General features: G+C 41.5%; 1 protein-coding gene across 1 annotated transcript in view; it reads left to right on the forward strand.

The window, feature by feature from the left end:
• Positions 1-15794, forward strand: part of tsc22d3 (TSC22 domain family, member 3) — a 62881-nt gene extending 47087 nt beyond the window's left edge. The window contains 2 exon segments of the mRNA XM_088343957.1: positions 7795-7846; positions 14942-15794. Coding sequence (XP_088200083.1) covers positions 7795-7846; positions 14942-15160 — 271 coding nt within the window. The 3' untranslated portion in view covers positions 15161-15794.
• Positions 15795-16090: the final 296 nt, after the last annotated feature.

A 16090-nucleotide genomic window follows, 5' to 3' on the forward strand; every position in this document is an offset into this window, starting at 1 on the left:
ACTTTGAATCGTTTTTAAAATAAAACTAAAATAATATAACTGTAAAATTCAAAAATGTACATTGTAATTCATTTAAATAAATAAGTGAAAATGAAACTTGATTATTTTTTACAAGATGATTGTTTACATTAGGAAAAACGACTTCATTTTTAGTATAAATTGTAAAAATCTAAAAATAATTGTATGTTGTTGTTTTTTGTATGCTAAGAAAATTTAAAAAATGGAGTGGGAAAGTAAAAGATAGTTTTTCCTTGCCCTCATGTAGGTTTTACATCAGGGGATGGTGTCATGATAGCCTGTAGTTTGCAATAATCTGTGCTGTTCTTTGAGACTCCTTGTCATTAAGGGCCAAACAAATAAACATGACTTGACTTGACTGAGGTTTTGAGTTTTTCCTTGCCCTCATGTCGGTTTTAGATCAGGGGATGCTGTCATAATAGTCTGTAGTTTGCAATAATCTGTGGTCTGTGCAGCCCTTTGAGACTCCTTGTGATCAAGGGCTTCACAAATATGGATGACTTAACTTTACATGTTTTTGAGTTTTCCCTTGCCCTCGTGTCGGTTTTAGATCAGGGGATGGTGTCATAATAGTCTGTAGTTTGCAATAATCTGTGGTCCTTGCAGCCCTTAGAGACTCCTTGTCATTAAGGGCCAAACAAATAAGCATGACTTGACTGCGTTTTTTGAGTTTTTCCTTGCCCTCATGTAGGTTTTAGATCAGGGGATGGTGTTACAATAGACTGTAGATTGAAATGATCTGTGGTCTGTGCAGCCATTAGAGACTCCTTGTCATTAAGGGCCAAACAAATAAGCATGACTTGACTGCAGTTTTTGAGTTTTTCCTTGCCCTCATGTAGGTTTTAGATCAGGGGATGCTCTCATAATCGTCCGTAGTTTGCAATAATCTGTACAGCCCTTTGAGACTCCTTGTGATTAAGGGCCAAACAAATAAACATGAATCAACTTGACTTGACTTCTAGATGGAATTTTTTTGTAGAACACAAAATGAAAGGGAGAACCTCGTTGCTCCCAATGAAGGATAATTCCGTCTGATGGCTTAAAAAACAGCTCACTGTTCAAGCTGACAGCTGTTGCGTCACGACACTCGCAGGACATTTCATTGGTTACCCCCCTCCGACACTCCTGAACCACATGAAAAGTCTCTTCTCACGCTACACTTGTTTGCAAAGAACTCCTTCGGTGCAGTTTTAACAAAGGACGTTTTCAGCAAATAGTCTTACGCAAGTGCAATCGTTTTTATTGTCACAGATGACGGCGTCGTGAACTTCGAGTCCCGTGAGATTAGGCCTGATACTCCGGGAGAAATATGTATGAAATAAAAACAATGCTAGGATAAATACATACCTGTCGCGCTCCAGGGCTCCACGTCCTTACAAACTGTCGTATTTTCCCTTACAAAATACTAAATAATCTTACACCATGTTTATTTATGTAGTTTAACATGTTATATTGTACATGTGATTACTTTCAATTACTTTTGGATTACCTATTTTCCGCACTATAAGGCGCACCTTCAATGAATGATATATTTTGAAACTTTTTCCATACATAAGGCGCACCCCATTATAAGGCGCTATAAGTGCATGCTGGTTTAAGATCAGGTAATTGTGTAATTTTGTAATTGTAATCCTGTGCAGTCCTTCGAGACATTTTTGTGATTAAGGGCGTCATAAATAAATGTGACTTAACTTGACTTGGCTACAGTAGAGGATGTAGTGACGTTATGCAACCGTTAGATGGTGCCGCGCTAAAGGGAATGTCAACAAAACAGTCAGATAGGTCAGTCAAACTTTGTTAATAGATAACAAACAAGCTTTCCACAACTCCATTCACTCCCAAAATGAATAAACAGCCGTTTTATTATTTTCTCTGAGGTAAAGCATTTTCGTGACACATCTTTAACATCTTTGAACAACAGCACGGCATAACATTTTACTTTTCCTCCATTTAGTCAACACGCAAAAAAACGTCTGATACTGTGATGGTAAATTACACGTTAGTGCAATCGCAATATAGTGACACTCGTAATGTGCAAAAACAACAAGTGCAAAACAATAACAGTAAAGCAATAACATAATAACTGTAAAATGTAAAACGTTGTAGTGGGTTTTACATAATTCACCCATGGAACCATTGTTCAGTTAACGAGTTCCTAGGGGGACTCTTAATTCTGCCGGCTCGAGCCACTCTCGTGTTCGATTCATTAATGTTGAACTCTCTCGCTGCTGCCCTATTCCCGTGTTCTACTGCGTGACTGATCGCCTTGAGTTTAAACTCTGCGTTGTAAGCGTGTCTCTTAATAGGAGCCATTTTAGGGTCTTTATACAAACGCACAAATAAAAAAGAATCGTTGTTTAATATTTCCCAGTATGCACAGCGCACTTCTTCTTCTACGCGAAAAATGGAGTCGGTGGCTGCTTACCGTAAATTGCGAGACCTTGTAATTCAAGATTGATTCATATATAAGGCGCACCGGATGATAAGGCGCATAGTCAGCTTTTAAAAAAAAAAAATCTGATTTTATGTGCGCCTCATAGTGCGGAAAATACAGTACTTCAATACCAAATATGCTAATAAAAGACAAAAGAAAGTAAATATGAATAAAATGACTAAATTTTTGTGCAGGCTTGGGGAGTAACGGAATACATGGAACGGCAAAAACTATGTTGGCAAGCTGTTTGGATTTATTTTCATTTTGTTTCTGTCGCATTTTATGTTTGTTTTGCCAGAGATCAAAGGGATCAAAGCCAGGAGAGAAAGCTTACCACGTGTTGTGAGTCATCATTTAATTCATATTTAGTTTCTTTTGTCTTTTATTAGCATATTTGGTATTGGAGTAATCCAAGAGTAATTGAAAGTAATCAAGTTACAGTAACCCTTCCCAACCCTGGATACAACATCATCATTCGTAATAGAATGCATCAAAGCAAGTGAGCCGACCGAGAGCCGGCTCTCTTGAATGAGTTGAGCCGAAAAAGCCGGTTCTGTAAAAAGAGACGGACTTCCTTTCACTACACAACTGCCACATGAAATCCGATGTTGAATGATGCATGATGGGAAATCCCCAGGCGGCAGACGCAGGCGCACAGTAGCATCAAAACGCTCGCTTCTTTTGCAACGAAAAATAAACGATACCGAGATAGAGGCTACCGCGGCCAACTCGTTTGACTTGATTGATCTGCCGTTTTGTGATAGTCGGTGTATACCGGATGGTACCCATCATTGACAAATTTGCGTTTTTCCGTACATATTTTCTCGTACGTGGTACACGTCTTAAAATGCATAATAAACGTAATTTGTACGGCAAAAACCTACAGGTTGATAGGTATGATGCTAGGATAAATAGGAAAAAATTTGAAGAAAATAAAAGGTCAGAAATGGAACACAGTGTCTATATGAAGGAACACATTTGTGACAGTAAAGCGGATGTAGATTTGTGAAAAAAACAAGATTTGTTGCGCAATGATAGTGTGTCTGTGTACGTGTGTAGTGGGGGGGGGGCAGGTGCGGTTTTTGTTTTGTGTACTCTGTGTACTTTTCAGATCGCATAGATCTTGACACCACTCAAAAGTTATGGGAGAGCAATCCTGCACGTACAAATACGTGAAGAAAGAAACAAACGTATAACATTTCCATAACTAAACACAGAAAGCGATCACGTGGTACTGGAATTGATGTCATAAACGCAATTTATTGATAGACTTAGGCAATTTTTCATTTATTTTGTCCTTTGTTATTAATTTTTGTCATGGAGAAAAACTCATTTGATTCAACTTTTCTTGTGGAAAAAATACACCGTGTAATAAATCCCAAAATAAACAAAATAAATGACAAAATACGTGACAAAATATTTAACAAAAAAGAACATAAATAAATAAATGACAACAACAAAAATATCAAAATATTGTACACAAAAAACCCAAAACAAAATACATGAGAAAATAAGTACTGAAATAAATTCACAATAAATTATGCAGCATAATAAAGACAAAATAAATGATAAAATACATGAAAAAACATGCAACAAAAAAATACATGAGAACAACAACAAAAATAAGATATAGTACACAAAAAACGTAACAAAATACGTGAGAAAATAAATACTGAAATAAATTCACAATCAAATGTATAGCATGATAAAAAACTAATTAAATGATAAAATACATGACAAAATACGTGACAAAATATTTAACAAAAAAAACAAATAAATAAATGACAACAACAAAAATATTAAAATATAGTGCACAAAAAACATAACAAAATATTAGAAAATAAGTACTGAAATAAATTCACAATAAAATATGCAGCATAATAAAGACAAAATAAATGATAAAATACTTGATAAAATACATGACATTATACGTGACAAAATATTTAACAAAAAAAAACATAAATAAATAACAAAAATATCAAAATATAGTAAACAAAAAACATAACAAAATCCGTGAGAAAATAAGTACTGAAATAAATTCACAATAAAATATGCAGCATAATAAAGACAAAATAAATGATAAAATACATGATAAAATACGTGACAAAATAGGCAACAAAAGAAATAAATGAGAACAACAAAAATATTAAAATATAGTACACAAAATGAGCACCCCTGCAGTAGATGTTATATGCTCAGGGTTGGATAGGGTTACTTTAACTTGATTACTTTCAATTACTTTTGGATGACTCCAATACCAAATGTGCGAATAAAAGACAAAAGACACTAAATATGAATAAAATGATGACTCACAACACGTGGTAAGCTTTCCCTCCTGGCTTTGATCTCTTTGATCTCCGGCCTTTTGCCGTTCCGTGTATTCCGTTACTCCCCAAGCCTGCACAAAATGGAGTCATTTTATTCATATTTAGTTTCTTTTATCTTTTATTAGCATATTTGGTATTGGAGTAATCCAAAAGTCATTGAAAGTAATCCAGTTCAAGTAACCCTACCCAACCCTGTATATTGAGGTATTACATGATATATTGATGTGTCGATTTATTTGTGTGGTAAATATTTTGTAGCCGGAATCGGTCGTTGAAGTCCCCCTAATCAATTTTTTTTTTTCATTCTTGCAACGGAAAAGCACCGCAGACAATGTTTTTGTACATATGGATCTTTTACGGCAGTGGAAAATTCCCACAACCGTCTACAGGTTGTTTACGGTCCACTGCAGTACAGCGTTTAGCCGCTAGAGGGGCACCAAGCACGGGAAGGAAAAGCACTGCAAACTCAAACGGAAAAGTACTTTTGTGCTGCAGAACAGGACGTTCTGTCTGAACAATTCACGTGACCTTTTTTACTGTCTTCTTTGTGTCAATCCCAGACGACAAAATAAGGACTTTCGAGACTCCCCTTGACCCAAATCATTTGCATTTATTGGAAAGAGAGGGCAGCGGCATAAAAACAAAAAGTTTTTGCAGCTTGTTTGCAAGAGTCACGCAAAAAGGCTGCGATTTTTTTTGCACTCTCTAGAAACAAAATAAACGAATTATTGTCTTTGCATGTGCATATTATGTGGTGCAATAAAATTGTTTATCTGCGCAAACAAGTTAAAGGGCTACAAATGCAAAGAGATAAGAGAATATATAAAAAAGAGGGGGGGGGGGTAAGTTGCGCTGCACAGTGTGCAAAAATTGTTTTTATTTATATGCATTGTCTTTCTGTTCAGACCATTTTTTTTTTGGTTTGAACAATTTTATTGACACTATTAACAGGACACCCTGAACTGGTTGCCAGCCAATCGCAGGGCAGTCCCAAAAATGAGGTCCTTCTTTCAAACAAGACCCATAATGTCCATCTATCCATCCATTATCTGCAGGGATTATCCTCAGTAGGGTCACGGGGGCGATAGGAGCCCATCTCAGCTATCTCTGGGCAGTGGGCAGGGGACACCTTGAACTGGTTGCCAGCCAATCGCAGGGTAGTCCCAAAAATTAAGTTCCGCTGCACAGTGTGCAAAAATTGTTTTTATTTATATGCATTGTCTTTCTATTCAGACCAATTTTTTCTTTTTTTTTTGGTCTGAACAATTTTATTGACACTATTAACAGGACACCCTGAACTGGTTGCCAGCCAATCGCAGGGCAGTCCCAAAAATGAGGTCCTTCTTTCAAACAAGACCCAAAATGTCCATCTATCCAGCCATTATCTGCAGTGCTTATCCTCAGTAGGGTCACGGGGGTGCTAGGAGCCCATCTCAGCTATCTCCGGGCAGTGCAGCACGGCGGGGCAGTGGTTAGCGCGTGTGCACAGTTCTGAGGTCATGGGTTCAAATCCAGCTACCAACCTTCCTGTGCGGAGTTTGCAGGTTCTCCCCCTGCTTTCCTGGGTTTCCTCCGGGCACTCCGGTTCCTCCCACATTCCAAAAAAACATGCATGTCAGGTGAATTGGCCGGTCCAAATTGTCCCTCTCTGTCCCTATGTGCCCTGCGACTGGTTGGCAACCAGTTCAGGGTGTCCCCTGCCCACTGCCCGAAGATGGCTGGGATGGGCTCCAGCACCCCCGCGACCCTACTGAGGATAAGCGGTGCAGATAATGGATGGATGGATGGATGGTATATAAAGGCTCTGGGTGTTTATTTCCCCCACCATGTGCTTATAACAACAAGTTCAACATTTCCCAGGAAACCTGAACGCACCACCACTCAAAACTCCGCCTTCGCGTGACGTCACACGCCCTCCCGTTTATAATGCGCCGAGTGGCAGAAAATAGCACAAAAGGACAATCGCTCTGCTCAAAAGTGAAGCTATAAACAACTCGAAACACAACTTTTGCATATCCATTCTGACTCCGCACTCGCACGATTTAGCAGCGAGTGCTTCGACCCGGAACCGAACGAGCGGATTTGATTTTTTTTTTTTCCCGAATTGTGATTTTTTTTTTTGCGCAAAGCAAAAGTGGCAGGCAAGATTTGGCAACGGTTGAATATGAACACGGAGATGTTCGCCAAAACGACTTCGATGGAGGTGGCCGTTTATCAGCTGCACAATTTCTCCATTTCCTTTTTCTCGTCGCTACTGGGAGGAGACGTCGTCTCCGTCAAACTCGACAACAGGTAACGGATGTGCCAAATAAGGGCAATATGACGTCACCTATCGCCCCTAAAATTTATTTTGCGTGCATTGCAATTGCTTCTCTTTGTGGAATCTTTTTTTTTTAATGCTGGATTCCAAAATCCTCCAAAAATAAGTCCTTAAGTGGCATTAAAATGTGTTGAAAATGTGAACACATTAATATGATTCGCGTCTCATCTCATTAGCTCCACCGCTTATCCTCAGTAGGGTCGCGGGGGTGCTGGAGCCCATCCCAGCAATCATCGTTTTTCATAAATCATGATTAAAAATGCTCCTTGAATGTAGCTTTGGGATGAGTAGTTATCTGCCATTTTTGATTGGGGATCCAGGAAGTACTGTAAACATCCTTTATATTACTTGTTTTCCGTGTCGAAAACATTAGAGTGATTGAAAATGTGATTTTAATGAAATAAACGTCTGTTTAGAATTGTCTCAAATTTGGTGTGTTTTATTTAAAATTTTGAGTTTTTGTTGTCGACTTGGTCTTCAGTTTGATCCTAAAACCCATTTTAATGTCTTCAATAGTTTTAAATTGAATTAAGCTGCAGGAACTGGCTTCTTGCATGCACGGAACAACTCTTTTGTCGCCTTTAGAGTTGCAAGAAAGAACGCTTTTTTTGTGAAAAATGTGCAAAAACACGTTTTTTTATGTGTTCAATGTGCAAAAATAACGTTTTTGTGCCTGTGTGTGTGTTTTTCTGCAGCGCCTCCGGTGCTAGCGTGGTGGCCATCGATAACAAGATAGAGCAGGCCATGGTGAGCTAAAAACACACTACACCCCCTCTCCCCCCCCTCCCCCCCAAAAAGTTATGTAACGCTGCAAAGTCTGCCCTGGAATGTGACTGGAAACTCGATCGTCTGATTAAATCGAGCAAAAACATTTCGTGAGATTTCAATTCCTGCATGCAAATATACACAACTCGCTGAGAAAAAATGGAATTTTCTTATATAGCTCTTTATTTTCTGCAACTGCAACATTTAGGATTCCTCACAAGTTAGCTGCAATCGTCAGGGTTGGGTAGGGTTACTTTAACTGGATTACTTTCGATGACTTTTGGATTACTCCGATACCAAATATGCTAATAAAAGACAAAAGAAACTCAATATGAATAAAATGACTCAATTTTGTGCAGGCTTGTAATCCATGGAACGGCAAAAATGATGTCGGCAAGCTGTTTGGATTTATTTTCATTTTGTTTCCGTCGCATTTTATGTTCGTTTTGCCGGAGATCCAAGAGATCAAAGCCAGGAGAGAAAGCTTACCACGTGTTGTGAGTCATCATTTGATTCATATTTAGTTTATTTAGTCTTTTATGAGCATATTTGGTATTGGAGTCATCCAAAAGTCATTGAAAGTAATCAAGTTAATGTAACCCTACCCAACCCTGGCAATCGTCATATTAGAATTGGGATTGTTTTTGTTGCCATCTATATCAACGTTGTGGAACGAGATTAGACATGGCACTCCAGGGTAAACAAAGAATGTCAGGAAAAAAGTGCTTAGAAAAATGGTCTAATACAGGGGTGTCAAACTCGTTTTAACTCGGGGGCCACACGATAGAACAAACATTCTGTCGGGGGCCGGACTAGTAGATTAAAGAGAAAGAAAAAGAGAGATAAAGAAATAAGAGAAAGAGGGACGGAAAAGGAGAGAGGGCGGGAAAAAGAGAGAGAGGGAGAGAGCGTGAGAAACAAAAGATAAAAAGTCGTGAGAGAGGGGGGAAAAGAAAGGGAGAGGAAGAAAAAAATCCAAAGAGAAATAGAAAGACAGAAAGAGAGAAAAGAGAAAAGAAAGGTCAAAGGTTAGGAAGAGAGAAAGAGAAAAGGAAAAAAGGATGTTAGAGCAAAAGAGGTTAAAAGACACAGAGAAAGAGACAAAGAGCAACAAAGGAAGAGAAAAAGAGAGACACAGAGAGTGAAAGAAAGAGACAGAGTGGGAGAAAAGGGGTGGAAAAGAAAGAGAGAGAGAGAGAGGGAGAGAGAGAGAGAAATAAATACAAGTACAGTGTCTTTGTTCGAGGCACCTTTCATTGGCAACATCAAGTTGACATATTTCAACCTGCAGCTTGTTTTCCTCTTGCACTTCTCTGAGTGTTGTCTCGCGGGCCGGATTCAATCCCTTAGCGGGCCTGATGTGGCCCGCGGGCCTCCTATTTGACACCTGTGGTCTAATACATGATAATTATAACGCAATGAAGAAGAATTTCGCATCGTAACAATAGTAGAATAACATTTCGCAGCATCCATTTCAAAAGAAAACAAGTCCAATGAGGAATGAGGCTGTGTCTCCTCCATTCCATTCTTGTTTTATTGTTGCCGAAACTCAAATCTGCCCTCTCGAAATAGAAATATATCCTGAAAAAGTCTTTGAGTAAGCTTTCAGCCATAATCCGCTATATTAAAACCATCATAGGCTCGCAAAATCTAGATTTAATCCAGGACATCCTTTTAATGGTATTTCAAAATAAAAAACTTTATCGCATTTTCCGAGACTCTGCTGCAGTTGCATGACTTTAAATGTACTAGACGGGACTTGAACCCTGAACCCTGAATGTACGAGACTAGAATTTTACTGCCGTTGATTGGAACGTAGTGTACGTTGTTTACAAGGAGATAAGACAAAGTCAACGTGTAATAAAGACTTTAAAGGAAATATTCAGGCTCAAAAAGAATATTCAAAGGGCCATGTTGTGCAAAATACTCCCATCCTTTATCTGCACCGCTTATCCACAGTAGGGTCACGGGGGTGCTAGAGCCCATCTCAGCTATCTCCGGGCAGGGGACACCCTGAACCGGTTGCCAGCCAATCGCAGGGCAGTCCCAAAAATGAGGTCCTTCTTTCAAACAAGACCCATAATGTCCATCCATTCATCCTTTATCTGCACCGCTTATCCTCAGTAGGGTCACGGGGGTGCTGGAGTCCATCCCAGCAATCATCGGGCAGTGGGCAGGGGACACCATGAACTGGTTGCCAGCCAATCGCTGGGCAGTCCCAAAAATTAGGTCCTTCTTTCAAACAAGACACATAATGTCCATCCATCCATTATCTGCACCGCTTATCCACAGTAGGGTCGCGGGGGTGCTGGAGCCCATCTCAGCTATCTCCGGGCAGTGGGCAGGGGACACCCTGAACTGGTTGCCAGCCAATCGCTGGGCAGTCCCAAAAACTAGGTCCTTCTTTAAAACAAGACCCATAATGTCCATCCATCCATTATCTGCACCGCTTATCCTCAGTAGGGTCGCGGGGGTGCTGGAGCCCATCTCAGCTATCTCCGGGCAGTGGGTAGGGGACACCCTGAACTGGTTGCCAGCCAATCGCTGGGCAGTCCCAAAAATGAGGTCCTTCTTTAAAACAAGACCCATAATGTCCATCCATTCATCCATTATCTGCACCGCTTATCCTCAGTAGGGTCACGGGGGTGCTGGAGTCCATCCCAGCAATCATCGGGCAGTGGGCAGGGGACACCATGAACTGGTTGCCAGCCAATCGCAGGGCAGTCCCAAAAACTAGGTCCTTCTTTAAAACAAGACCCATAATGTCCATCCATCCATTATCTGCACCGCTTATCCTCAGTAGGGTCGCGGGGGTGCTGGAGCCCATCTCAGCTATCTCCGGGCAGTGGGTAGGGGACACCCTGAACTGGTTGCCAGCCAATCGCTGGGCAGTCCCAAAAATGAGGTCTTTCTTTAAAACAAGACCTATAATGTCCATCCATTATCTGCACCGCTTATCCTCAGTAGGGTCACGGGGGCGCTAGGAGCCCATCTCAGCTATCTCCAGGCAGTGGGCAGGGGACACCTTCAACTGGTTGCCAGCCAATCGCTGGGCAGTCCCAAAAATGAGGTCCTTCTTTAAAACATGACCCATAATGTCCATCTATCCATCCATTATCTGCACCGCTTATCCTCAGTAGGGTCACGGGGGTGCTAGGAGCCCATCTCAGCTATCTCAGGGCAGTGGGCAGGGGTCACCCTGAACTGGTTGCCAGCCAATTGTTGGCCAGTCCCAAAAAATAGGTCTTTCTTTAAAACAAGACCTATAATGTCCATCCATTATCTGCACCGCTTATCCTCAGTAGCGTCACAGGGGTGCTGGAGCCCATTCCAGCAATCATCTGGCAGTGGGCAGGGGACACCCTGAACTGGTTGCCAGCCAATCGAAGGGCAGTCCCAAAAATGAGGTCCTTCTTTAAAACATGACCCATAATGTCCATCTATCCATCCATTATCTGCACCGCTTATCCTCAGTAGGGTCACGGGGGTGCTAGGAGCCCATCTCAGCTATCTCAGGGCAGTGGGCAGGGGTCACCCTGAACTGGTTGCCAGCCAATTGTTGGCCAGTCCCAAAAAATAGGTCTTTCTTTAAAACAAGACCTATAATGTCCATCCATTATCTGCACCGCTTATCCTCAGTAGCGTCACAGGGGTGCTGGAGCCCATTCCAGCAATCATCTGGCAGTGGGCAGGGGACACCCTGAACTGGTTGCCAGCCAATCGAAGGGCAGTCCCAAAAATGAGGTCCTTCTTTAAAACAAGACCCATAATGTCGATCCATCCATTATCTGCACCGCTTATCCTCAGTAGGGTCACGGGGGTGCTAGGAGCCCATCTCGGCTATCTCCGGGCATTGGGTAGGGGACACCCTGAACTGGTTGCCAGCCAATCGAAGGGCAGTCCCAAAAATGAGGTCCTTCTTTAAAACAAGACCCATAATGTGATTTTCAATATACTATAGAGGCCCAAAATGTTTTAGAAATAAGACTAAACCTTTCCATCTTTCACCCTCTCACTTTCCCTTTCTTTTTCACACTCACTCTTTTTCTCTCTCTCTCTGACTCTCTCCCTTTCACTTCAAATTTTTCTTTGTTTCTTTCCCCCCTCTTTTTTATGTATTATGCTCTCTCTCTACCTCTCCCCCTTTCTTTCTCTCTCTATTTCTCTCTTTTTTATCATATCAGTCCTTCCATCTTCTTTTTTCTTTCTTTCTTTTTTCTCTTATCTTCTCTTTCACTCTCTTGCTTTCCCTTTCTTTTTCACACTCACTATTTTTGTATATCTCTTAGACTGTCTCCCTTTCACTTCTAATTTTTCTTTGTTTCTTTTCCCCCTCTTTCTATATTATGCACTCTCTATCTCCCCCTTTCTCTCTCTTTCCTTCTATCTCTCTTTCCTTCTCTCTTTTTTTTCTTTACTTTTTCTCTTTCTCTTTTTTTCTCTTTCTCTCTCTGTCTGTGTCTCTGTCTGTCTCTGTGTCTGTCTCTGTCACTCTGTCTCTCTCTTAAATCTACTAGGGTGGCCCCCGTGACATTTATTTTCTAGCATGTGGCCCTCAGCTAAAATGAGTTTGACACCCCCGCTCTAAAGGAAAGCTTAAAGAATCGGCTTGCTGTAAACGCCAGCAAAATACTTGCGCGGTCCAACCATTCAAACACCATCTTGTGTTTATGTATGTATATACACATGTATTTCATTTTTTACCACTTATTTCTAACATTTGTTTCCTGAAACTTGAAAAGATATATTTGATTCATTTTGATAGATTTCAGAGTTGCCTAGCATCTCTGGCTAGCATCTTTATATAGTTATAAACTATATACTTTATATAGCTATCTTTATATAGTTATATACAGGGTTGGGTAGGGTTACTTTAACTGGATTACTTTCAATGACTTTTGGATTACTCCAATAACAAATATGCTCATAAAAGGATAGACTATGGGTCGAAAAGAGCTTGCCTAGCGTGGGCTGAGGTTCGCAGACGGACTGACAACCGGTGACAGGAAGACAGGGGTTCAAAAAGATATAAACAGCCAGCGTCCGGAGCAGTTGGCGCCAACGGAGCCGACCCAGGTGCTTCGCATCAGCAATCATGACAATAGACATTAATGTTGCTTAGCAGCAGTAGCAAATTGGAGAACTCCAAATGTCGTTGATGGTTGGTCTCATGTAAAGTATCGCAAAATATGTGATGTTGGAGTTTATCAATATTCCTTTCAAATACCTCAAGAACAAATACTGTTAATTTAATTTAGGGGTCTCCAACGTGGTGCCCGCGGGCATCGAGGTGGCCCCTAAACACAGTTGAGGTGACTTGAACTCAGGGTTGGGTAGGGTTACTTTGACTGGATTACTTTCAATGGCTTTTGGATTACTCCAATACCAAATATGCTAATAAAAGACAAAAGAAAGTAAATATGAATCAAATGATAACTCACAACACGTGGTAAGCTTTCTCTCCTGGCTTTGATCTCTTTGATCTCCGGCAAAACGAACATCAAATTTTGATAGATTTCAGAGATAATAGCGGCTAGCATCACATTCTGGCATCCATCTCCGCCATTAAGAAAATGAAAGTTGAAAATCCATACACTGAATAATGAGTTGATCTTCTTGAGCTTTAGCGGTTAGCTTTTAGCTGGCTCGCTCAAAATTAGCATTTTTTTTAGCGTTACGGCTCGTTAGCTGCGACAAGCGTAACGTTAGCAACTAGCATTAGCTTCTATCGTTCAATGTTGTTGTTTTGGAGATTGTTTTATGATAAAGAAGTTTGTTATGTTGTGCCTGTTGGAAATGAAGGATTACTTACGTAGCCGTGAGAAAAAAATGGATAGCATTAGCTTGTATTGTTAAGTCAATAAAGTTTGTCATTTTGTGCCTGTTTGAAATTCAAGATTACTGAGGAAACCTTGGGAAAATGGTGGCTTATCGGATTTTATTGGATAGTACAACATTAGCAACTAGCATTAGCATAGGGTTATCGAGCTCATTTGAACTCAAGGGCCACACGATAGAACAAACATTCTGTCGGGGGCCGGACTAGGAGATTAAAGAGAAAGAAAAAGAGAGATAAAGAAATAAGGGAGAAGGAGAGAGGGCGGGACAAAGAAAGAGAGAGAGAGAGGGAGAGAGCGTGAGAAACAAAAGATAAAAAGTCAAGCGAGAGGGGGAAAGAAAGGGGGCAGAAAAAAGAAATCCAAAGAGAAATAGAAAGACAGGAGAGAAAAGAGAAAATAAAGCACGAAGGGTAGGAAGGGAGAAAGGGAAAAGGAAAAAAGGAAGTTAGAGAGAGAGAGAGGAGAGAGAGAGACACAAGGAGGAAAAAGAGAGGCACACACAAGGAGGAAAATGAGAGAGAGAGAGAGAGAGACACAAGGAGGAAAATGAGAAAGAGAAAGAGAGAGACACAAGGAGGAAAATGAGAGAGAGAGACTCACACAAGGAGGAAAATGAGAGACAGAGAGAGACACAAGGAGGAAAATGAGAGACAGAGAGAGACACAAGGAGGAAAATGAGAGCGAGAGAGAGAGACACAAGGAGGAAAATGAGAGAGAGAGAGAGAGAGAGACACTAGGAGGAAAATGAGAGAGAGAGAGAGAGAGACACTAGGAGGAAAATGAGAGAGAGAGAGAGAGAGAGAGACAATAGGAGGAAAATGAGAGAGAGAGAGAGAGACACACACGGAGGAAAATGAGAGACAGAGAGAGACACAAGGAGGAAAATGAGAGAGAGAGAGAGACTCAATGAGAAAAACGAGAGAGAGAGACACTAGGAGGAAAATGAGAGAGAGAGAGAGAGAGAGAGAGAGAGAGAGAGAGAGAGAGAGAGAGCGAAAGAAATACAAGTACAGTGTCTTTGTGAGAGGCACCTTTGTTTGCCAACATCAAGTTGACATATTTCAACCTGGACCTTGTTTTTCTCTTGCGCTTCTCTGAGTGTTGTCTCGCGGGCCGGATTCAATCCTTTTGCGGGCCTGATCTGGCCCTCGGGCCGCCTGTTTCACACCCGTGCATTAGCAGCTTCTGTCAGTCCGTCTATTTGACTTTGACACCCTCTGTTCTTTTTTTTTTTCAGGACTTGGTGAAAAACCACCTGATGTACGCCGTCCGGGAGGAAGTGGAAATCCTCAAAGAGCAAATCAAAGAGCTAGCGGAAAAGAACAACCAGCTAGAACGCGAAAACTACCTTCTGAAAAACTTAGCCAGCCCCGAACAGCTGGAAAAATTCCAGTCCCGGATCCCCGCCGACGCCTTCCCCCGGCCGGACGACGACAAGGCGGGCTCCGTCGCGTAATTGGCTGCGCCCGGGAGGGGGCGGAGCCCTCGTCGCAAACCTTGTCGGCCGATATGACTGCACGAAAGCGGGGACGGGCGGGGCCTGGCTAGACCCCGCCCCTTTTGTCCGTCCCGGATCGGGCTGGTCCCGCTAACCAGGAAGTGGGCGGGGTCACTCCCCGCCAGCCCCGCCCCCGTCGAGACGACTTCCACGAACATTTAACCAAATTAAACTAACTGGCTAACCGGTGAGCTAAAGCTTGAAGTGGTTTAAGCGGGTGCACTACTATTTCTGGCAGTTGGGGGGCGCTGTTGCTGCTAAAGCGGGGAGTGTCTGTTTTTTTTTTCGTCAAAGAATCGTGATTTCCGACACCGACGGCTGTTTTCGGATTGCTATTTTTTTTTTGCTAACGCCGGCACGACAACAGTGCCTAGTACAAAAAAAACCTGCCAAACTACCAAAGACTTTTTTTTGCGTTATCCGAGCACAAAAAAAAAAAACTGGACCATGTGTCGAACGAATCTTCACAGGAGAAATTGATTTTTGTAAACGTAACGGTTTTCTTGCTGTAAAAAGTATCCGGAAACAGGTTTTCTACGCTTTGGATACGAGTGCACATTTGCAATAAACCTTATGTTTACATGGAATGAAACGTCTCCTTCCTTTTAATTTCCCAGGAAACTTAAACGCAACGTCTAATGCAGGGTTGTCAAGGGATTGTTAAGTCGATAAAGTTTGTCATTTTGTGCCCGTTTGAAATTCAAGATTACTGAGGAAACCTTGGGAAAATGGTGGCTTATCGGATTTTATTGGATAGTACAACATTAGCAACTAGCATTAGCATAGGGGTATCGAGCTCATTTGAACTCGGGGGCCACACGATAGAACAAACATTCTGTCGGGGGCCGTCTAGTAGATTAAAGAGAAAGAAAAACGAGAGATAAAGAA

The sequence above is a fragment of the Urocampus carinirostris genome, chromosome 9 (genome assembly GCF_059441175.1).
Source record: "Urocampus carinirostris isolate Australia breed hairy pipefish chromosome 9, RoL_Ucar_1.0, whole genome shotgun sequence".
NCBI classification, from domain to species: domain Eukaryota; kingdom Metazoa; phylum Chordata; class Actinopteri; order Syngnathiformes; family Syngnathidae; genus Urocampus; species Urocampus carinirostris.